At 36.3% G+C, this 26,355-nt stretch overlaps 1 protein-coding gene across 1 annotated transcript; it reads right to left on the reverse strand.

The window, feature by feature from the left end:
• Positions 1-13,972: 13,972 nt before the first annotated feature.
• Positions 13,973-21,117, reverse strand: PAP23 (purple acid phosphatase 23). The gene is made up of 8 exons (XM_028246148.2): positions 20,574-21,117; positions 20,282-20,473; positions 19,189-19,525; positions 17,884-18,101; positions 17,529-17,719; positions 16,260-16,541; positions 15,108-15,230; positions 13,973-14,263 (listed from the first exon to the last, which is right to left on the reverse strand). Exons 1-8 carry the CDS (start codon positions 20,833-20,835, stop codon positions 14,114-14,116), a joined length of 1,755 nt encoding a protein of 584 aa, XP_028101949.1. The 5' UTR covers positions 20,836-21,117; the 3' UTR covers positions 13,973-14,113.
• Positions 21,118-26,355: the final 5,238 nt, after the last annotated feature.

Here is a 26,355-nt window from a genome sequence, read left to right on the forward strand (position 1 = left end):
CATGTCAAACGGCCTTTGGCCCATTCATTCATGTCAAACGGCCTTTGGCCCATTCATTCATGTCAAACGGCCTTTGGCCCATTCATTTTCATTCATGTCAAACGGCCTTTGGCCCATTCATTCATGTCAAACGGCCTTTGGCCCATTCATTCATGTCAAACGGCCTTTGGCCCATTCATTCATGTCAAACGGCCTTTGGCCCATTCATTCATGTCAAACGGCCTTTGGCCCATTCATTCATGTCAAACTTTTGTCCACAATTCCAATTGACAACTCATAATATTTATAGGGGAATAACAATTGGACATTGACAAGTTTTCAAATATTGATATTACTCACAGTGATCGGCTTGTGGATGCGCCCTGGAGCTTGACCCTACACATTTCATGAATACATAAGGGTCACTAACAGTTCAATCCGTTCTTTAATTCACATATTCCTCTTTAGGCTTTGTTCTTATCTCATTAACTCATTTACAATGCTTAACACATGCCTAGGAGTGCTTACAAGTGAAAGAGAACGGAAAACGAATCACAAAATGCATGAACAAAATTCCAGGAAACAGGGTCCCCGCTCGAGCGTAAGATTCTCCGCTCGAGCGGACCCTTAAGGCCTGCAAGGTACTGGTTGCACAAAAGATGCGCTCGAGCTGAAGGTCCGTCTACAAAAATCCACGCTCGAGCGTGAAATGTCCCGCTCGAGCGGGCATCCAACTCTGCAAAAATGCTGGGAGCACGATTTTCCCGCTCGAGCGGCCATTACCCCGCTCGAGCGGACCTCAAAAATCTGGGTTTCCCAGATCGTGTTCTTGAGCTCCAAATCAGTTTTCCATCTACATTTCTTGCATGCAATGGTTCAAATTACACATTTACACATGCTAACATGCTACTAATGCAGATTACAACATTAGGAAGCTCAATTACATGAATTATCTACATGCATGTCCCAAATTGTCTCAAACCCATCATCAACATGCTCAAATTCAACATTCAAGACTTATACTCCCATGATTTGTACATGCATGTGGGAGATGCTCATCATTCTCAACTTAGATGGTACAAATGGTGACTACAATATGAGCTTTACCCAAAACTCCACATGAATCATGTGTTTCAAGCTCAAACATGCAAATTCAAAGTAATTTCTTACATGCATGAGTTCTAAGACTTCAATCTCAACAAAAATCAACTCATTACATGTTCTTGATCACAAACAACCCTTGAACTTACAAATTACAAGTAAGATTTCATGAAATCACTTACCTAAGAGCTTCAACACTCAAGCCCTAGCCAAATCTTGAGCTAGATCTTCAAATTCCCAAGTCTTGAGCCCAAATTACACAAATCTCTCCCTTTTTCTCTCCATGGCCGGCCTCTCTCTCACTCTCAATTGTCTAACTCAGATTTTGAGTTTTAAGAGAGCTAAAGGAGAGTGCAATACAAATATACAACAAGCCCCACTAACAAATATTTTAATATAAAATAATGGGGTACTTAATTTCTCAATTTAATCAGTTTAAATTGACCAGAATCAAATTTCAATTAAATTTCACCGTAGGCCCTAAAAATTATGCCAACCACAATGGCGTAATCAATTTCGGGTTCCGTGGCCGATAAGGCCCTCAATTAAATTTCCAAAACAGACTACTCAAACAGATATTCCTACGATGAACAGATAAAATTTCAAACCACATATTTTCACATAGTGGAACACAAAATCATATCAAAATACGTAATCACATCATGTTAAGGACTAATTAACATACTACGGAACAGGGGTGTCACAACTGTTTTGCAGTCCGCTCGAGCGGAGTATTGGGCGCTCGAGCGGAGTCATGTCTCAAGCTCGAGCGGGCGTCGAGCGGAGATTTCACCCATCCAGTACTTTTACAGTACGCTCGAGCGGGAAAGTTTGCGCTCGAGCGTGTACCTTTGTTTGCCTGTACGCTCGAGCGGGGAAACCTGAGCTCGAGCGGGACTCTGTTTTTCTGAAAATCCTGAACATGCTTTTAAATGTACATCTGTGCATCCTCATCCCATTCTAGGCATTCTTAGGCCTAATTTGAGGCATCTTGTTGAGGATATAGATGTAGAACACACCGAGGAATTAGGGATTAAGTTATGCTATTTCCCAACTGTGTAGCTTAGTGTGTGTTCAACCTGTGAACTGTGTAGGGTTGGCAACTGGGGAGACACGCTCTAGCATACTGTAGCCCAGAACTCTGTGAGTAACAATTGTGTAAAGATATGTTCAACTGATATCTTTTGAATACTGAACTGAACTGTTTACTGAACTGGTATTACTGAATGAATGTATGTCCTTTATTTCTGAACTGTACTGTGGCATCCTTAGTACTTACTGTTTACTGTTACTGTTACTGCGACAGAATTCTCTGTCGGTTCCCTCGTGGAACCACTACTGTTTACTGACTGATGGCCATCATTACTGTTCGGTCTTTTAAGACCTACTGTTACTGTTATACTAATGGATGTACCACATATGACTGTTTACTGTACTGAACAACTGAAATACTGATTGAATTGAACTGTTTTCATTACTGTAAGGACATTCATTCTAAACCCCTTTACGCATTATGTTATTCACTGGGCTTTAGCTCACTGCTCATATATATATGTAGGTGTACAGGCACCAGATCGGAGCTAGGAGCGTCAGGGTAACTCCAGTTTTGTCAAGCCAGCCTTTGTGCCTCACTGCGAGGTTCCGAGTTGCCATGCTATGGCTTGGGGGTGTTTTGTTTGTTTTCCCCCGTCTGTCTCCATACTGTTTGGATTACTGTACTGTATAGATTGACTGTTTATCGTACTGTTATCAAGGGATTAGGTCCCCGTACTGTGTGACTGTAAATTTTGTATAGACCGTACTGTTTTGTACAGACGGAATGTTTCTGTACTGTTATGTAGGGTTGAGTCCCTAGTTTGAATGGATGTCAATATTGTACATACTGTTCTGTACTGTTTATGTATGAATGCATGAAAAATCTTTTTGGCATACTGACTGTCACAGCTCATTGGACATTGTTTAATTACTGTATTGGCTTCCGCCAGGCCCTGTACTCTGTTTTACTGTATTACTGTTAAGCAGGCCTTCGGTAATCTCGGATTACTGGCCGGTTACGGTGCTAAACCCATAGGGCCGGGTTTGGGTCGTGACAGAGTGGTATCAGAGCGATACTTATCACGAGTTATACCGCACACACGTGTCCAAATGAGCTATAGGGTGTCCTAGAAAAGTTATTAGGGCATCTCATGAACTTGAAAAGTGTGTGGTTATGTTATGATTGAAGATCTGCTAATGTGTTAAACTGGTAAACAAATGACTGCTTATGTTTAAAACTATTATAACTGCTTATAGTGAAATGGACAATGCAAATGAACCTGAGTCCTCATCTACTGAGGCAAGAATGGAAAGAATGGAAAGAATGATCGAACTGATAGCTGCTAGACTTGAACAACAACAGAACCAACCGCCCCCACCTCCTCCTCCTCCGGTTCAGCCGGAACCTAATGTGAATGTGAATGATGGGGATATTATTGCTCTCACCCATAAATTCAGCAAGATGAAACCGCCATCCTTTCAGGGAGGCCTTGAACCGTTAAAAGCTGAAGCTTGGGTTCTGGAAACAGAGAAATTATTTGAAGTGTTTCCGTGCTCGGAAGCGAATAAGGTATTGCTAGCTACCTTCACCCTACAAGAAGAAGCTAGAAGGTGGTGGATGTTGATCCGTGACTCAAATACTGTTATGACATGGGCTCAGTTCAAGGAGTCCTTCTTTGAAAAGTATTTCCCTCAGTGTGTTAGGGATAGGAAAGTGACTGAATTTGAACAGTTGAAGCAGGGCACAATGTCCGTTGCAGAATATGAAACCAAATTTACTGAACTTTCCCGTTATGCACCGCATATGGTAGATACTGAGTATAAGAAGGCCAGAAAATTTGAAGGTGGCCTTAATGTGGCAATACTTGACCGGATAAATGTTTTGAAGTTACCGACTTTTGTGGGTGTTCTCGATCGGGCATTGATGGCCGAGTCGAACATTGCAGCGGTGAAACAATCTGAAACACCAACAACTGAATGGCATGGAAAAAGGCAGGGTTTCAAATTCAAGAAAGGCAAGCACAACCCAGCCAACAAGAAACAGAATACGGGGACAACAACTAGCCCCAGTCAAGGGAGTGGGTTCATTCCACCCTGCTCTGTATGTGGCAACAAGCACAAAGGGGTTTGTCACAAATTATCTGGAGCCTGTTACAGGTGTGGCAAGGTGGGCCACATGGTTAAAGATTGCCCTTCTGCTCCTCAAGGCAATAGCAAAGCTGCAGCCAGCGGCGCAGCTTCAAATGCTCCACCAAAGCCTAACCCTAAAGCTGCCGGGAAAGAGCCTGTGAGGCAAGGCCGAGTGTTCGCACTAGTACCGGGAGATGTGCAGAATACCGAGACCGTTGTGTCAGGTATTCTCTCTATCTGTACTCAAAATGCATATGTACTGATTGATTCGGGGTCTACACATTCTTATGTATCGCATGCTTTCTCACGGAAATTGAATAGACCCTTAGAACCTATGAACTATCTGCTAGCCGTATCATCACCCGTAGGAGGGTCCATGACATGTGCTTATATGTACCCTGCATGTGAAATCATTGTTGGGGATATGCATCTGTTTATTGATTTACTGCCATTGAACATTGATCATTTTGACGTAATATTGGGGATGGATTGGTTACAAAAATATCATGCCACTATTGACTGTGTGACCAAGCAAGTTGTTTTCCGTCCACCTGGTTTGCCTGAATTTGTGTTTAATGGGAGTGGAGTAGTACCTCCTCCGTATTTGATTTCATCTGTGAAGGCTGTTAAACTGATTAGAAAGGGCTGTAAAGGATATCTGTGTTCTGTACTGACTGTGTCTACTGATGATAGTATTAAAACTGATGTGAATTGTATTCCTATAGTCAGAGAATTTCCAGATGTTTTTCCAGAGAATTTGCCAGGGGATTTGATTGACAGGGAGATTAAATTCACCGTGGATGTGATTCCCGGAACACAGCCAGTTTCGAAAGCTCCTTACCGAATGGCTCCAACTGAACTGAAGGAGTTGAAAGTGCAACTGCAAGAACTGTTAGATAAAAAGTTCATCAGACCCAGTACCTCACCATGGGGTGCACCAGTTTTGTTTGTAAAGAAGAAAGATGGCTCACTGAGACTGTGCATTGACTACCGTGAACTGAATAAGGTAACTGTAAAGAACAAATACCCATTACCGCGTATTGATGACCTGTTTGATCAGTTACAGGGTGCTAAAGTATTTTCCAAGATTGATCTCAGATCCGGATACCATCAGTTGAAGGTTAAACCGGAAGACATTGATAAAACTGCTTTTAGAACAAGGTATGGACACTACGAATTTTTGGTTATGCCTTTTGGAGTCACGAATGCCCCTGCTGCCTTTATGGACCTTATGAACAGAATTTTTAAACCATACCTTGATGACTTTATCGTTGTATTTATCGATGACATATTGATTTACTCCAAAAGTGTAGAACAACATGAACATCATCTGAGACTTGCCCTGCAAACCTTAAGAGAACAGAAACTGTATGCTAAACTGTCTAAATGTGAATTTTGGCTTGACCATGTTATGTTTTTGGGGCATGTTGTTAGCAAAGATGGAATTTCTGTTGATCCGCAGAAAATTGAAGCTGTAGTGAACTGGCCTAGACCAACAAATGTGACTGAAGTCCGAAGCTTTTTGGGATTGGCTGGATATTACAGAAGATTTGTCAAAGATTTCTCCAAAATTGCCCTACCACTGACACAGTTAACACAAAAGGGGACATCATTTGACTGGACTGACCAAAGGGAATCTGCCTTCCAGGAGTTGAAAACTCGATTAGTGACTGCACCAGTTCTTACCTTACCTTCAGGTACGGATGGTTATACTGTATTTAGTGATGCTTCTCATAAGGGTCTAGGGTGTGTTTTAATGCAGAATGGGAGAGTTATTGCTTATGCTTCCCGACAACTGAGACCACATGAAAAGAACTACCCGACCCATGACCTGGAACTTGCTGCAGTGGTGTTTGCACTGAAAATCTGGCGTCACTATCTGTACGGGGTGACATGTGAAGTATACACCGACCACAAGAGTTTAAAGTATTTCTTCACACAGAAAGAACTGAATATGAGACAGCGAAGATGGCTAGAACTGATTAAAGACTATGACCTACAAATTTTGTACCATCCGGGAAAAGCCAATACCGTTGCCGATGCATTGAGCCGGAAATCGATTGGAAACTTAGCCTGTTTGCTTACCGGACAGAAAGAGTTGCTTTGTGACCTTGAAAAATCTGAAATTGAAATTGTTTTACGAGAACAAGGTGGAACCTTAGCTGCTATTTCTGCTCAACCGGCACTGATTGAAGAGATTAAAGAGAAACAGCAACTGGATGACTTCTTGAAGAAGATCATCGAAAGAAGAGAATCTAAACCGAGACCGGGATTCAAATTTGAGAACAATGTACTGAAATTTCATGAAAGACTGTGTGTACCAAATGATACTGAACTGAAAAGAAGAGTTCTGCAAGAAGGCCACAATTCGAAATTGTCTATCCACCCGGGGAATACGAAAATGTACCAAGATCTGAAACAGAATTTCTGGTGGCCGGGAATGAAGAAAGAAATTGCTGATTTTGTATCCAAATGTCTTCATTGCCAACAGGTCAAAGCTGAACATCAACGACCTGCCGGACTATTGCAACCCCTACCCATACCAGAGTGGAAATGGGAGCATATCACGATGGATTTTATCGTTGGGTTACCTCGCTCCAGAAAAGGTATGGATTCAATTTGGGTTATTGTTGATAGACTGACTAAATCTGCTCACTTCTTACCTGTCAAGACGATTTATAATGCGGACAAATTGGCTGTTATCTATATTGATGAAATTGTTAGACTGCATGGAGTGCCTGTGTCTATTGTTTCTGACAGGGATTCGAAGTTTACATCGAGGTTTTGGCAAAGCCTACAGACTGCATTGGGTACTGAATTGAGGCTGAGTAGTGCCTATCATCCTCAGACAGATGGCCAATCAGAAAGGACCATCCAAACTCTGGAGGATTTACTGAGAATGTGTGTCCTTGATTTTCAGGGAGACTGGGAAAGTCATTTACCATTGGCTGAATTCGCCTACAACAATAGCTACCATTAGAGTATTGGTATGGCGCCTTTCGAGGCATTGTATGGCAGAAAATGTAGATCTCCGATTTGCTGGGCAGAAGTTGGAGATGGGCCGTTGCTTGGGCCCGAGATTGTGTATAAAACAACTGAAAAAGTGAAACTGATACAGCAAAGACTGAAAACTGCACAGAGTAGACAGAAAAGTTATGCAGATGTCAGAAGACGGGACAGAGAGTATGAAGTGGGTGATCACGTTTTTGTGAAAGTGACACCGATGAAAGGCCAGACTCGTTTTGGAGTCAAAGGCAAGTTAGCACCGAGATACGTCGGACCATATGAGATCATTGAGAAAATCAATCCGGTGGCGTATCAAGTTGCGCTCCCTCCTGAAATGGAGCATATGCATAACATCTTCCACATCTCTATGTTGAGAGACTACCTTCGGGATCCTTTCCATGTAATAGAGCCTACTCGTGTAGTGTTGAGTGATGACTACACTTACGAGGAACGGCCTATACAGATTGTTAACAGACGGATCAAGAAACTGAGGAACAAAGAGATCCCGCTAGTGAAAGTTGACTGGCAGAACCATGGTGGTGTGTATGCCACTTGGGAAAGGGAAGATGACATGGCCAAACGATATCCTGAACTGTTTCCACTGAATCCTGTTTTCTTCCAGAATGAAGGTAACTCGAGTTTAGAGGACTAAACTCTTTATAAGGAGGGGAGACTGTAACAACCCTCATACTGTTTACTGATTAATGACTGAATGATTACCGTTAATCATTGATTACTGCGAAATGGAACTGATAACTGACTGAAATTGAAACTGAATTGACTGAGTATATGTTAGTTAATTGCATTCTATCTGTTTAATTGTCTGATTATCTGTTCATGTTTATATGTTTAAACTGCTAATTGAAGGCCTTACCGACGGCCGAATCCGAAACCGATTAGTGTTCTATGATCCTTAGAATTAAGGTGATTTTATAGTATAATTATCTGAAAATTGATTGGGTATGATTAAATTAGATTAAAATAAGCCAATTAAAGAGTTTGCCATATTTACCATTTTGCCACTATCTCATATACACACACTTGAGCCTTTTACACTCCACGTATGTGATCAAACTAAACATTTCTTCTCCTCTTCTTGCCTCAACCGACCCAAGCTAGAGAGTGAGAGAGAGTTGAGTTGTTCTTGAGAGATTTGCTTGATCTTGCTTGGAATTGAAGTGTATTTGCATATTTGAGCTCCCTTCTTGAACTACAAGACTAAAGGTAGCTCCATTGTCTTCTTGTCCATGTTTTGAGTTGATTGTTGCATGGTCCATGTTAGATTGTAGAGCTAAGTCATGATTTGGGTCATTAATGGTGAATTGAAGCTTAAGTGTTGCATGCATGTACATATATTGAAGTTTTGAGGTTGTGGTTCATCATACCACACATGCATGTCCATCTTTTGGTCATACTCCATGAGTTCATCTTGTTTTTGAAGGCTTGAGCTCTCTTGAAACAGCATTAAAGCTTTGAAAATGATTTAAGATCATGCATGTCATGTTTGAAGAATGTTCTTGGAAAATGATTTGAAATTGGTTTGAAATTGGGTTTGAATTAAACACCCTTGGGCTTTGATTTCTCGAATTGAGCTTTGAATCATGTTACTCCATGTGTTTATAAGAGTTTTCCAGAAAATGAGCCCAAGAGGATCGGTTTTGATGCATTTAAACTTGAGTTTGAGCTTGGAGGTGCAATCTGGGTTTTCCAGATTTCGCACTTCCGCTCGAGCGGGGAAATTTACGCTCGAGCGTGGAATCCGAGCAACCAGCATCTCTCTGCACTGTTTTGCAGTCCGCTCGAGCGGAGTATTGGGCGCTCGAGCGGAGTCATGTCTCAAGCTCGAGCGGGCGTCGAGCGGAGATTTCACCCATCCAGTACTTTTACAGTACGCTCGAGCGGGAAAGTTTGCGCTCGAGCGTGTACCTTTGTTTGCCTGTACGCTCGAGCGGGGAAACCTGAGCTCGAGCGGGACTCTGTTTTTCTGAAAATCCTGAACATGCTTTTAAATGTACATCTGTGCATCCTCATCCCATTCTAGGCATTCTTAGGCCTAATTTGAGGCATCTTGTTGAGGATATAGATGTAGAACACACCGAGGAATTAGGGATTAAGTTATGCTATTTCCCAACTGTGTAGCTTAGTGTGTGTTCAACCTGTGAACTGTGTAGGGTTGGCAACTGGGGAGACACGCTCTAGCATACTGTAGCCCAGAACTCTGTGAGTAACAATTGTGTAAAGATATGTTCAACTGATATCTTTTGAATACTGAACTGAACTGTTTACTGAACTGGTATTACTGAATGAATGTATGTCCTTTATTTCTGAACTGTACTGTGGCATCCTTAGTACTTACTGTTTACTGTTACTGTTACTGCGACAGAATTCTCTGTCGGTTCCCTCGTGGAACCACTACTGTTTACTGACTGATGGCCATCATTACTGTTCGGTCTTTTAAGACCTACTGTTACTGTTATACTAATGGATGTACCACATATGACTGTTTACTGTACTGAACAACTGAAATACTGATTGAATTGAACTGTTTTCATTACTGTAAGGACATTCATTCTAAACCCCTTTACGCATTATGTTATTCACTGGGCTTTAGCTCACTGCTCATATATATATGTAGGTGTACAGGCACCAGATCGGAGCTAGGAGCGTCAGGGTAACTCCAGTTTTGTCAAGCCAGCCTTTGTGCCTCACTGCGAGGTTCCGAGTTGCCATGCTATGGCTTGGGGGTGTTTTGTTTGTTTTCCCCCGTCTGTCTCCATACTGTTTGGATTACTGTACTGTATAGACTGACTGTTTATCGTACTGCTATCAAGGGATTAGGTCCCCGTACTGTGTGACTGTAAATTTTGTATAGACCGTACTGTTTTGTACAGACGGAATGTTTCTGTACTGTTATATAGGGTTGAGTCCCTAGTTTGAATGGATATCAATATTGTACATACTGTTCTGTACTGTTTATGTATGAATGCATGAAAAATCTTTTTGGCATACTGACTGTCACAGCTCATTGGACATTGTTTAATTACTGTATTGGCTTCCGCCAGGCCCTGTACTCTGTTTTACTGTATTACTGTTAAGCAGGCCTTCGGTAATCTCGGATTACTGGCCGGTTACGGTGCTAAACCCATAGGGCCGGGTTTGGGTCGTGACAGTCAAGGTCGATCTCATTGTTTCTCAATGCATCTAATAGATGCCAAAAAGGTGTTTGTTGCAGGCAGCCAAGATATGCTTGTGTGAATTTGGTGCTTTTCATTAATTTCACCAGTCCAGTCATGTTAGATCTAAAGTTGACACGCCGCATGTCAACACTGCTGCTAGTATTTGCTTGTGGGCTTTCTTCCTTGATATGATACTCATCTCTTTTTCTCTTTGAGCTTTTCTTCTGTGCAAGATCTGCAAAATGGAGCATTTTAAAAAAATTAAGTCAAGGCTCGTGTGATTAGCATAGTGGAACAGATGTGAACATTCACAGTATTGCCACTGATGTGAACGTTCACAATTGTGTGCATGGGTGTGAATGACCACAATTTGTGTATGGATGTGAATATCCACATCTGTACATGAATGTGTATGTTGACTGTGTCAGCACAAACACAATGTGTATATTGTGTGATTGTGTAAAAATCAATGTATGTTTATACAACCATGAACAACATTCAAGAACATGTGGATGTTAACACAAACATATAAGAGAATGTTGTGAACATTTACAATCCTAATTTGTATGGCAATGCACATTCTTACTACAATCATGCAATGCTAATCTTATAAAACAACCTCAAAATTGAAATACAATTTGAAACATGGGATAACAAAAGTGATATATTTCCTCTAAAGACAGTGGTTAATATTCACAAAGTGTCTAATTAATTTACACATGTAATGAATATTCACAACATAATTTTATATCACAACAATATCTAACACAAGGAATTTTAAATGTGAATGTTCATTACGGTTAATAACAACAATTTGATAGAGGGGAGGAAGGATAATGTCAATATTTGCGGGGATTGTATTTCATGCCACTTTCATGTAAAATAATCAAGAATTGAAAGTTCAACTTATTGGATCACCATTAATAATCAACAATACCAACAAGGCAAACATTCACAAAAGGGGGGAAAAAATCTACAATGTTACAAAATAATGATTAGCCAAACATTTTCAATCCATGTGAATGTTCACAGCTTTGAACAACAACAACAATAATATCTGAAATAATTTGATTATCCAAATATTTTCAATCCATGTGAATGTTCACAGCTTTCAACAACAATAACAATAGAAACAATTTGGTTTGGCCAACATCTTTCCAAACCATTTGAATGTTCATAGTTGGGAATACAACAAAATGGCAACTGTAATATTTTTGATTGAAAAAATCAATATAATTAGGGATTACGATTGAGAGGTTCAGATTAAAGGTTAGGGTATAAACAATATGGACTCCTACATATTGTATGAATACAAACAGGAGATATTTGTGAAAGTTCACAATGTTGTTTGTTGAAAAAGAGATTTAGGGTTTAAATACACGAATGAGTAGATTGCTTACGTTTTTTGCCCATTTCGACGGTAGCGTTGTCACAAATAGTCGTCGAAGGCGATTTTGACGAAGATAGACCTTACGGATGTTCAACAATGGTGATTCCACGATTTCGGTGATCGACGGCGTAGGGACGACGAAGAAGATGGTGAGACGTTGCGACAATGGAACAAAGACAATCTTCTGGGCGTTGAGACGATATGGAATACGGCTTTGGATTTCTGGAATGGTAAAGATGCTGTGCGTGATTTCCTGCGCAAGAAGAGAGAGAAAGAGAGACGGTTATTAGATTCAAGGAGAGATAGGCGTGTGTTTGTTTGAGGGTTTTTTTGGTCTTTTAGTATGAAATGGACCTAATGGAATATTATAAAACACTATGGGTCTTATGGAATAACACTCTTAGATAATGGATTTACTGAAAAAGCACCCTTAAAAAAAGTTTATTATTTGAAAGCTAAGAGATAAATACTTTTAATTTCTACTTTCTGATTATCAATTTTTATCTTACAATTAGTTGTACCAAACAATCCCTACATATATCATTACAAACAACCAAATATATATAGCGTGGAACACGAAAACGGTAAATATATGCGGCTGCAGCTGTGTTACGTGCACAGAATATTACAAACACTTAATGCACAAATGTGACACAAAAAATATTTACATCTACAAATGCAAATATGTGTCAGTTTTATACATTATATATTTGGTACCTTCTATACAACTAGAATCTTTTTCATGCGGTTGCTATCTTCGGAAAGCATTATGATGTCCCAAACTTTCTTCATCAAGAAAACGATAAAAACAACAACCACATACGGACATATACAAGAACATATAAACCAACAAACCAGAGAATTGTTGCGTAAATCTCTACAAGAATAAATAATAATTAAAAGAAGAAAAAAAATTAAGAGAAAAGGTTAAATCTACAATAAATGTAATAATATATACATGTGTTAGGAAAATGTCTCGTAGCTCAAATTGTGTGGCTCAAAAGTGGCTCAAATGGCCAAAACGACGTCGTTTTGGCCATTTTTATGTTATTTTGTACTCAAAACGACGTCGTTTTGGCCATTTGAGCCACTTTTGAGCCACAAAATTTGAGCTACGTAGCATTGTCGCATATGTTATTTGCAATCAAGGGTAAAACTATTAAAAATGTTAAAATTTGAAAATATGACTTCATTTCATAACATTATATGTAAGTGCGATTAATAATTTTTTCACAATATTTATCTGAAAATAATAATTCTTTTTTTGATTTATTTTGATATGTGTTAGAATGCTCCATATAATGTTTGCTTATAGTTATGAGATATAAATAACTTAAATAAGTTTTGAAAAATTAATTATCCAAAAACTATGAAATGGATGCATTTATATTTGTATTTTATGATTATCAAGTATTTATTACAAGAGAGTTAATATATATCACTAAATTATTTCACTAAACTTTTCACTTCTTATGTAGTTTTTTTTTTTTTTTTTTTTGATATTATATAAATACAGATAAAAAATAAAATAAATACAATAATAAAATAACATTTCTATTTGTACATTGCTTTGTTGGAAGGATCCAGTTGGATCTTAAAAGAGACAAAAACTAGGGAAGCAAGTCATCATCATATCATATTTAGCAGTCTTACAACGTTGTCTCCTTCGCACAATGCTTCGGAGAAGAAAAGGTTCATTGGTTCCCAAACATAGACTATCAAACAAAAAATTAGGGAAAGTCATATAAAAGAAGAAAAGCATTTTGACCTTACATAAACCACACGGCTGGCCCGGCCCTCTCTGAGTATTGGCGAGTAAGCCGGTCGCTTTTAGCCTTTAAATTTTGTTTGAGAAACAAGATTTTAAAATAATTTTAGAAAAATTTGATGAAAAGTTTGATGTGTCTTAAATACAGAGAGAACAAATAATAAATAGTTAAGTGTAATTACAGACGTGTCAAGATCGGATCAAATGCAATTCAAATGTAATGTAAGTTGTGGAACAATGATCCGAACTGTTCATTTTGTAGACCCAGCAGGAAAGATGAATTATACAAAAAAAATCAATTTCATTAAACGTTACTAAATATCACTAGACATATGAACAAATTAACTTGGGTCAATGGAGCCCCACAGTAAGGAACAACTCTAATCATGCGGCAATGGTTTGTATACTATTAAAAAATCAACTTGAGTAACTAATGTACACAACATTCACATTCACACCACACCACACCACAATATGACCATTGCAGATAAAAAAGGAAAATCAGAGTAATATCTCTATTCACAAGAATCACAACCAATGAAGCGGCATAAAGATGAGGAACAAGAAATAGGTGATGAAGGCACCAGACAGATGAACTCCGAATCCAGCAACAGCATCCATTGCTGGCGGTGATGGAGCAGCAGAATCCATTGGTGGTGATGAAGTGATCTCACTATTCTGCACCACAATGGTAACACAACTATAAATCCCACAATCTGAAATTTTGTTACTGCAAATATTGAAAGAACACCCTCGCAAGACGTGCACACACCCAAAATAAAAATAAAAATCTTGTGTTTGTCATAAAAAAGCATCAAGGAAATGATTTCATGTTTCTGAAAAACCAAAAATTAAAAAAAAAAAAAAAAGTTTCAAAAGGTATGTAAGCATATAAAATACATAATAAATAACTAGTGGTGATGTGCTGTTTTTTATTTTGGTTTGCAAGCGTGTGTGGTTGCTCTAGTGGTAAGGGTCTTGTCTACCACACCGAAGGTCTTGGTTTCAAGTCCCAACCTCCTCTCTGTATAATTTTGTATTTTAAATAGGCTAGAAGGGCATCAACACCATCTCAAGCCTTCCCTATATAATAGTATAGATAGATAGATAATATCCAAATATATCATTCATCAACCTATAGGGATGGATGGCTTCTCAACACATAACCAACAAATGGGCTGCTCCAGTTTTCTTGCTGTGCATGTTATTGTTTTAAGCATATCCAAATTATGAGCCAGAAACAATTACTATGAAAAACATAAACCTTCCCAACACTACACACAAAACATAAATACTGGTGAACTGTTTTTCATTTTGGCAAGTAAATATTTGGACATACAAAATCATTGCACTAATATTAATCAAACGCTTCATTTAATCTAAGCAAATGAAGTTCATCATACAGCAGTGCTAACAATGGATCCTAATGATCACATAATCACATTATAACAACAATGATTAGACAATATTGAAACAGAAGAAATTTGAGCATTTTGTGGTGAAATATGCAACTGGAAATTACCTTTGAGGGTACAGAGCACGATTGAGGCTGCCGCACAATGTATATTTGATCCCCGCTACTGTTTTCTTTATAGATATCTTGATTCCTGTGCCAAGTCCATAATGCATATGTAGAGTTCACAACCTGCATTTGAAAATGAAATAATAAATGAGTCCATCCAATGAAAATCAAGTTATAGGGATAAACTCATGAAAAGGCCATAATAGAAACGTTGCTATAAGAGCTTGTGTTATCTGGAATTGAGTACTAAAATTAGACAAAAAGCATGCAACAAATCACTAATAAGAAGATATAATAATATTTTGAGTAACCATTTGGATTTCAGTATCCATAAATGTGATGTGCACCTTGGTGCCAAGATTCACCCATGAACAAATCACATTCTTGTGCTAGCACAAATGCAAATACAAGAAAATATATATACCAATTCCTGTACATGCTTGTACTGCTGCTTCAAGCCTACAATGGAGGCAATATTGGAGTGAGCCTAATGCTCTAAAGTTTATTATCCTGAGACAAATCCTTTCTGCAGCTCAAACTAGCAAGTATATGTGATGTACAAACAGCTCAAGCCTTTGTATAAGTTTGATCAATGATTTTTTTCTTCATAGTAGTCAAGGAAAGGTCCTTATTTCATAGTCCATTACTGTGGTAACCATTATTTTGGTAAATTTTTTGACTTAATTTGATGGGAAATTATCTTTAAAATCGCATAAACTTAGCATTGTTTCACCTGAGATTAATAAATGACTTCTGGTTCACAATGATACTAAATTTTGGATTCTTTACTTATTCCTTTGTGTGATATATAAACCTCAAAGACATTCAATTAATCTTTATACATATCTATAGGTTTTAGTTTACATTTCCCACCATTTTTATGTATTTCCAAATTCTTTTTGTTGTTTCCATTATTTTTATTAAATGTGTATGATACAAGTAAGAACCGTTTCCATTTCTCTATCCAAAACAATAAAAGGCCAGCAGAAACTAGTTGGGGGAAATGATACCGTTATGAGGTGAAGAAGATTAGTTGATAATGCAAAGACAAACAAATAAACTCATTTTTCAAGTATTTTTTGCAATGCTTGAATGCTTACAAGTTACCACAATGCCCAATAATTAAGTAAATGGTGTTAATAGCTATCTTACCTCAAGTATTCCATGTCCAAAACTGCTCTCCCTATATGCGCTCCACTCAGGTTGTTTGTCCCAGCAAAAGTTCCCTTTTGCAGGGCCAGACGAGAAATTCAAATGGCATACCCCTCCAAATTCTGGCATGTTATCTCCAGCTGAAGGACATTTCCCAGGATCATCTGCATGATCAACATCGACTTTCTCTATGTTTCCACCATCACCAACTGTTATGTAAACAGGACCGCATGGATCAAGCATATAATTGTAGACTCTATTCATCCGCTCATAAGCATGCACCTGGAATGAAGATAATATATCACTTTGTTTAATAAAGAAAGAAAAGAGCTTGGGAAATGGACCTGTGAGAATAAGAATAATATTAGTATAGTATATATTATGTGAATATTGTTTTCACAGGATCATGAAGGGTTATTTCATGTTCAATCTCCACCTGCTTTATGGCATTTTGGATGTGAGTGTATACATCTTGGAACACTTCGGTGAAATATTAAAAAGCAGGAATTCTATAATCAGCATCCTAGTCAAGATGTTGATTACGTATATATGTACACTCACACAGTTATTTGTGTTCTGAAACAAAAAATAAATTGTCAACAAACTGCTTCTCAGGTGAGACTTTCATGTACTTGTCCACTCTAATACCATGTTAAGTCACCAGTTTTACCAAAATCTTAAGCTCTTAGGGAATGGGCCTAACAATGCATATCAAGCTATCCAGCAATAGATATATGGCAATTCATCACCATGTCACAGGTAAATAATTTGCATGTGTCATCTGTCTGTCAATACTCAGGAGCATATGCATTTGTGTAATGTTTATTTCCATTACTGCTACTTTTGTCAAAAAGCTCATATAGACCTGTCTCATTGTAACGTTACTTTGTGACATAAATTTGTATAGAAAGAAGTGTAGTAGGAGTTTCTGCATTAAGAAACACAAGGGAAAACCCAAAAAACTGGAAAACATTTGATAGACATGAGTTAGCATTGGTTTGGCATGTTTGAAAAAGTCAAAAAATCAATATCCTATTTAAGTCACATCACTTCTCTAACACATCACTTCAAACCCAATCCAAACCCAACCCATATTTCATATAAAGTCAAAAAGTGTACTTATTTAGATCATCCCAAACAACCCCTAGTCGATTGTTATGCCCAATAATCCTAGATAAACAAAAACTTGATTTTAGTAAACGACACAAAATAAAACATTCTGTTATCTGCATGAAAAAACTGTTGTGTACTAAATATGTTCCAACTTACATGACCAGAGAGGACAATATCAACCCCATATTGATACAGAAGTGCTTCCATTTGCTGCCTCATGCATTCAAATTCCTGATAGTGTGACGAATAGCTGTTATACCAAGGAGAATGCCATGCAGCGACCAGCCAAGGGGTTACACTGCGGTCAATTTTGCTTAGGTCTTCCTTTAGCCAAGCATACTGAGTGCCTGTAAAAAGAACTTGATGAGCACTAAGACTAATCAAAGTTCAATTTGCAAAAATACTTGTACTATAAGATAAAATATGCATTAAGGTATTGCATAAAGAATAAAAGAGAGAAATGAATTTAAATGCACATTGATATATGAGTCAAAAGGATAATATATTTCACCGGTACTGTTATAGTCCACATATGCTCCCAACATGATGAAATGTGCTCCTCCAGCATCAAAAGAGTAGTAGAAATTACTGTTAGAGCCAGACTCATTTGAAGGAACAGCAAATCTTGTCAGATATGATTGGAAAGAAATTCCAGCAGCTTGAGTCTCAATCTCATGGTTGCCTTCTATAACCATCATAGGAACTCTTGAGGTGAGGGGTTCCATGAACCTATACTTGCAATTCAATTATGTCAGTAAAAGAACTAGGGTGGATTCAACCAATTTAATGTATATTTGGATCCAAAGTTCTAATATTTTGTACAGATCATGCATCCATTACTTTAAGAGTCTCAGTTTGAACTAACCAGAATTAGCTTCATTTTTATGCATAAATCAAGTAATAGATGGCTAAGTACATATCCACATAGGATAGCTTCCATTTTCAACATACTCCTTGCTTTCTTGTTTGCATTGCCAAATATAGTTGGCTAACCTATCAAAAAGTAATTTAAGCTTCTTTCACTGGTGAGCAATTAAGACTTTTAGAGACTTAAGGCCCTGTTTGATTAGTTGGAGTATTAGTGATGTGATTAACAATCTCACGGGATTAATAATCTCATGAGATAATTATGTGTAGGATTGGTAATACCTACCCTCCTTTGGTATTCAATATACTGCAATTTTGTAGGATTAAGAGTCCTACGTATTAATAAGCCAGATGCCATTTGTGTGATCCAAAAGCAGGAATATGAATTTGATAGGATTAACAATCTAATCATATGTTGTTATTCTGGAATCAAACGGGGCCTAAATACCTTGCAAGGGCTATATAATAGGATAATCAAAGGGCATAAACAAAAACTTTGTTGAGGACACATTCTACTTTCATCACTGCTAACTATGTTATCACCAAAAAAATTAAATGATTATCTGGTTACTTTTTTCTTTTTTTTTTTGGATAAATAATTATCTGGTTACTTTCCCTCTGAATAGCAGGAAGCATATATCAAAATTTGGGATGCAATTTGTAGAGAGGCTTAATGGAGTGTTTCAGATTCAAATTTGATAAGTTAAGGCTATAAACAATCCATTCAGGAACAAAGACAAATTGACAAAATCATGAAAAGACCTCATCAACACTACTGCATTGCAAACCTAAATTTGATATTTCTGATAATTAAATTGCCAAGGAACAAAAACTTACTGGAACTAGGAATATGATTCATACTATACATCTTCTGTTAGAGTTCACCACAACGAAAAAAAATAAGAGAAGCGGCATATATAACTGTAACTATAGCAAAAGAATTTGATACCTTCCCCACGCATCCCAACGGGGTTGATATGTCTCTCTAATGGGCGCATTTGGGAATGCACATGAAAAGCACGAAGCTCCTTTACCACCAGTTGTCTGGTATTGGTTTGCATATGTTAAGTCACCAACCATTAACACTATTGAAGGATCATTTTCTATGAGATGATCAATGGTCGTTGTTGAATTGCTTGTGAGACCCAAATCTCCAATAACTGCAATTCGACGAGGATAGCGATTGGGTCCAGGCAATGGTAAGGTTTCAAAGACTTGCTCATCGCTCATAGCTGGAAGAGAACTATCACCACACTTGTAATAATACTTTGTCTCAGGTTCAAGACCTACAATAACACCCAGAGCTCCTCAATGTTAGTTTGGAAGAATCAGCCCAAAGTACTCAAAATCAGAAAAAAGAAAATAAAAAAATAAAAATAAAAATCTTATAAACCACTCGGAGGACTCTCCATCAATGACAGTTGCAGCATGATACCATCTCGCAAATAGTATAGTGATTTGAACTAGTTTCAAACATTTATCTTGAGTATAAATATATGAATACATTCAAACATTGGAAGACCTAACTAGATTAGCATAAATAGGTGAAGAATACACAACAATTGATCCAATTCTGAAATTCAGTGCTAAGAATGGGAAGGAACTATTATATAACTCACATCCACACTCCATTTTCTTGTTGAAAAACATGGATTATTTTGGAAATTAGTTGTACAGAAGCTTAAGTTTTCTAATCAACAACACCAATCCTTATTTCCATGTAAGGGTCATCTGTTTTAACTCCTGTATGGAGTATGCAGTGTTCATTAACACCAAAATTCATATTGAACAGCCATATGGCAGAATTGGGGCATTGCCAGAGCAGGTTCATACTAAAGGACTACCATGATTAACCAAATGATTATTGCCTAAATCACCAGTCCTAATACTCCCTATCACTGTGCCTTTATATCGGATCAAGTAAAGGGATAATTTTTTGTTTGATGTTTTTATCTTTATATCTTTTCTTAACTGCTATGTTTGAATTGAGTACATTAAGCATCAAAAAGGCAACAATTAAAAGAGTTGTGTTACTTCTTTACCATCAATTTTCACATGATGAATGATGCCAGAGGTGTAATTCCAAAGACCCTCATATGGATACAATTGACTGTAAACCGTAGAAACCCCCTTCCTCTTCATCGAATAATCCCCAGTTTCTTTCCCATACCACACCTCACTAGCAACAGTTGATGGATCAAGGGCAGTCACATTAAGACCAATCTGAGAATCCCCTGAAAACCAAACCAATCAAAACAAAACCAATTCAACAAACACACCATTCAGTCAATTGAACAAAAAAAAAAAAAAAAAAAACACAGTTAAGACCGGTACCAGTAACCCAAGAAACCCACATTGAAGACGACGAAGATAAAGCAAGAGCAATCTGCTCTGGAAACATTGCAGTCACATTCCTCTTCAGCCTAGGATTATCCATAGGCAAGTCATCACTGCCGAGACGCAATGATGGATCCATACTGTGAGTCACAGGCGTAAATGGGCCTTGTAAAGTGGTGGGTATGGTTTGTGCAATGACAACCATGTCTAAGAAGATGAAGAAAACAATTGAAGCTATACCCATTTTGCAGAACTCCATGGAATTTATGTTTGTTCTTGTTCTGGATGAAAATGGTTTTGATGAAACATGACTTGATCAGTGTTGGTGGATATGTGACTAGTTCTTCTTCAGATTCAGATTTATGGGGAGGTGTTTGTTTGTAATTTTAAAAAAAATGGGGAGGGACCTAATGGTAGGTACTGGGAGAGTGGCGTTTCAGTTACATTGAGGTTGAGTTGAGCTAATTGACAATTTAAGATTCTAGAATATGCTCCATCTTTGGTCAGCATAAACTGGGAAATGTCGGATTTATGAGTTGAATGCTAAACCAAGCCCACATATTTATTATTATCTAAAAAAAAAAAAAAATTACTTGTAAATCCAGATCGGTAGGCTTATTGTTCAATGAGTCATAATAATTAAAAGCATTTTCATTAAACACTGTTAATAAACGTTAATTATTAATTTTCAGTGATAGTTTGAAAATTATCACAAAAAATATCACTAACTATAAGTTTTAATAACAGTTTTAAAAAAATCTTCACAAAAAATTCTCATTAATTTTTAACTTCCAGCGACAGTTTAAAAATTTCATCACAGAAAAACGTCACTAATTGTAAGTTTTAGCGACAATTTATAAAAATCATAGCAAAAAAAATCACTAATTGTCAATTTTTAGCATATATACAAAAAATTATTTTTAGCGATAATTTTAGTAGGACTTATTTTTAAGGAATATTTACATACAAGTCTCATTTTGTGAACTTATATTCCATTAGGTCCTAAATAAAATTATTTACTCCTTCAAGTCCCATTAATTTTTAATAGACCAATTTACCCATCCAAACCCCCTTCCCTCTCCACCAAATCCATCGGCCATTTCTCCAAAGAAAGCTCAATTTAGAGCCACACACATCCAAACCTCACTTCAATCAATCTTCTCTCTCTCTCTTTTCTTGAGTTCGTCGCCACCGTCCCCAATGACGCCGTCGTCTTCCAAAATGCCATCGCTCGAATCATCGTGATTAGGTCGCCGGATGATTCAGATTTAGTAGAAATCGTTGTCGGCTTTTCGAGGATGTCGTCACAATTGGAAAAATCAGAGTCATCATCGTCGGCACTGGTCTACCTTAGCTCTCAGCCCCAACTCAACGTCGCTGATCAGATCTAGTCGGAGTGACCAGATCTAGTAGCACAACCGAGGAATGAGTGGTGCGTCATCGTCCGTGGTGACAGTGGTGGTGGGGTTACGGCCTCCGTTTACGGCGGCACAGTGGTAAGAGCTGGAGCATCAAGCTTAAATTTCTCAAAAATTTTCAGTTTCTGAAGTTAATGGCTGCGTGTAAGCACTTGGTTCAATTAGGTCTAAGTTCTGAAATCTTATTGCCTGAATTCCGGAGGTTTTCTTCGTCAGAGAAGCAATTCGATGGCTCTTCTATATTTTAAAATTGAGAACCTTCTCAGTTTCTAATATCCTCAATTTTAATCATAAAAAAATTGAGAAAATTCTCAAAATTGATAATTATAAATTTCTTAGAATAGAATTATTTTTCTTTTCAATCCCATACTTTTCTTAGAAGCCAAACAGAAAATTTTTAATTTTGATAATTATATACTGAAATCATTCTCTATTTGAAAATTGAGAATATTCTTAGTTTTAAAATTGAGAACATTCTCAGTTTTTGGATTAAAGGGAAAAACGTCTTTTTAGCTATAAATAGGACTTATTGGTTCAAAAACTTTTTGACAGGACCTAAGCTACCACCAAATATGTAGACAAGACTTTTTGGTAATTAACTTTATTTTTAATAGGACTGGATGAGAATTAAATCCAACTATTAGTACATATTGATAGTTTACCCAAAAAGAAGCCCATATATTTGAGAAATTCTATTTCCACACACATAATTAGCTCGGTGTACATCTTTTCTCAATACACACATCTATTAATTTGATTATTAATTAATTTTCTTAATCTACATACTTAAAGTTACAATTATATCATTCACTTATAATCATTGTACATACACCACTTTACTCTCCTTTCCACACACTTTTGCTTTCTTCGAATTGCTGATCTGCATGAGCAAGAACAGAAATAGCCACAAAAAAAAAAAAAAAAACAAAACAAAACAAAAAAACAAAACACACCACCCGAATCCAATTGAGGAAGATGAATTTCCATCCACTTTTGCTTTCTTCCAACGAGCCAATAGGCTTTGTTTCTTCCAATTGAGGAAGATGAATTTCAATTCATGGAGATGAGCCTCTCAACTGTGGTTCTCTCTAATCATCCATCTGAATCCGCCAAAGCCTTTATTCTCTACACACTAGTAGTTCCATTAAAGCCAAAGAAATTGAGGAAAACTCCATTCAGTTGTTGCTCAACCTTAAAATAAAAAGCTAAATTAATGTTTTGCAAGTAATAGAGGAGTATAAAGTGTGTAATAAACAATGTGACAATAATGAAAAAACTAGAATTTATTTATTTTTAACTCAAAAAGGTGTATATTAAGATTTTTTTGTTCTTAAAAGATGTATACAGAGAAATTTTTTATATAATATTATGAAGGTTGTTAGATGTTTATTACGATCATTTTTATTTAAGATATAATTATCATTAAATTAATATTTTATTTAGTGTGTACTCTAAGCTAACTAGGTGTGTGAAAATAGAATTTTTCCATATATTTATTTATTTATATTTCATTTTTCTTGAAATTTTTTTTATAACAAATATAACTTTTGATTATGATTTTTATATAATAAATTACACTTGCCTCTTTTAAAATTTTAAAAATATATGTTGAATTCTACAAACGTAATATAATTACAAACCTTTATTAAGGTTTTAATTTAATACAGTTTTGCTTTCTTTTCATCAAATATTAGGTACTCAAGTGAATAGAAAAGTGATAATGTGATCTTTTTTATATATTGATATGTATGTTTATTTTTGTTATCTCGTGTTTATACACCGTAATAAATGAGAAGTTGGTGTAATTATGTCGAATTTGTGAGACTTAATATATTAATAATTCTATAAATATTAATATTTTTACTAAAAATACAAGTGGTTAAATATGATTGGTTATTAAAAAAATAATAATACATAAATATCTAATGATATTGACACATATTTTTAGTTAGATTTGTAATACATGTAACATTATTCTTATTATATCTATAACTAATAGGGCTGATCGCATGCTGATTTTAGTCGAGTGCAAGTGGGTATGACCTGACCCGCAGAGATTCGGTTTTGAAGAAAATGGACCCGCATAAGCCCTAATTGTAGGTTTTCATTTTTGCAAGTGGGTACGGATCGGTTGAGCGGGTTAAACTTTTGTTTTTTTATGTGATTTTCTTGTTGGGCTTATGTCTTTGGGCTCTTTTTTTTTTTTTTTTGACTTGTTTACTATTATTTAATTAATTTTAATAGGCCAAAATATGCAAACTTAATAGTTCAAAACATCAATATATAATTAATGGCTTCAACTAAAGTATTAAAAACCTATTCTTCCAAAGTCATAAAATCTTCAATATGTCAATGCAACACAATTAAAAGCCATTCAAATTGCTAAACTTACTAAAAACTAGTTTTATATTAATTTTACATTCATTCAAAATGCGATAATAATAATAATAACAAGTACTAAAATAACTTATTCATAAACTTTAATCAAAACTCAAAAGAAATAAAATAAAACAAAAAAGAAAAAGAAAAGTTTGCAAAACTCTAGTTTTGCTACTTAGGTTTACAAGAAAAAAGATTTAATCTAGGGTAATGAATAACATCCAACGGTAGAGATTTAAAAAAAATAAATAAATCATAGAGTGCGGGCAATTTGCGGGTGGATAATGCAAAACCGCAACCTATTCATGACCCGCAAATTATGCCAAACTTAGACTTGCAATTGACCCTAGCAGCCCTCGAAATTGCCTAAAAACGTATGGGTAGAGTAGAAGCGGACGGCTTGTGCAGGTCGATTAATCCTATATCCACCCCTAATAACTACGCTGGGAAATTCCCTTTACCTATATAAGTTTCTTCCAAACTAGATCCATTTACAACTAGGACAAAACTAACCTTAGGCGTATGGTAACTTTGCTAGGTACACATCCATTTACGCTTTTAAAATTTTAAAAATATTATAAATAAGTGTGTATCTATTTTTTCTCTTCTCAATACATTTTTCACATCTAATTGGTCCACATTTTATTTTACAAGATTGACACTTGAATCCCAAATCCACTTTGCTACAGTCACTCTGGTTTGCATTTCTAAATACATTTATAGAGAATGTGTAGTGTGTTGAGAAGTATAGTTGTATGCATATCTATTGACATCCCCATTTTATAGAGATTTGTAAATGACACATGTGATATATGAGTAATTTAAATAAGTAAAAATAAAAAAAATAAAACAAATACATTATAATATATGTGTTACTTAAATGATAAAAATCTTTTTAATGAAATTTAAAATCTTGAGTTTAAATTTTATATACTTCATTGTATAATTTTTTCGTTTATAATGTAAAAAGACTTAAAATAGATGGTGGCATGGAAATTATGTAATGTGGTCTTATGAATAATGTTAGAGATTTCAATATTTTTATCAAATCTCATACGGATATGAGGCCTCGTTTGGGAAGCGATCGGTTTAGTCAAAAAATTAGAAAGTTACTAAAAAAATCAAAAAGCCAACAACTCATACCAAAAATTCAAAAATTCTTTTTTCTCTCTACTTTTTGCACATTTTTTTGTAAAAAGTTAAAAAGTCATCCTAAACATACTAGTTTTTTTTAGCTCATATTTTAGTTAAATAACTAAAAAGTTATTAAATTAACATGTTCCCAAACGAGACATGAGACCCACATAATATAAATCTTATACTTATGTAAAATATTTGATAAATTTTTTGAGATTTTTAATATTTTTGGTGGTCTTATAGAGATGACACACACCCATTATGTTTCAAAGCTCTTCTTTTGTTCCTATGGGTGGCACAACGTCACGCACCGGATAGAACAATTTGCTTAACCACGTCGCTCGTCAGTTTGGGGTGATTATTCAGTATTTTCAGAGTATGGATACATAGTACTCAATAAAGTTTTAATTAGTGGAGAAACACAAGGATCCACAATTTATATTCGAGATGAAGGAACAACATGAGATTAATTAATTGGCGATTAATTTGCAGTTTGAACACTTAATGCTGTGAGAGTATTGAATAATTTCCCTCAGTTTGGGCACTCCAAAATCTTGAAAAAGGATTGGCCAACTTTTTCTTCCGACAGTGGATCATCCTTGTAAAGTCAGAGTCCATAGATTGAGTTGTGGTCTAATTTTGGTGACTTTTAAGTCCAAGAAATGACTCGTCAAAATCCACTACCCTCCTTTTACTATGCTTTCCACCCTGTCCATATTCTCCCTATACAATATCTCGAATATCTTTTTCAGTTTGGAAAATGATATAAAAAGTTATTGAATAATATTATTTTAACTTAAAAACTAAATTAAATTTTCATATCTAATAATTAATCAATCAATCAC

This window comes from Camellia sinensis, chromosome 6, assembly GCF_055761805.1.
Source record: "Camellia sinensis isolate YWXY chromosome 6, ASM5576180v1, whole genome shotgun sequence".
NCBI lineage: Eukaryota > Viridiplantae > Streptophyta > Magnoliopsida > Ericales > Theaceae > Camellia > Camellia sinensis.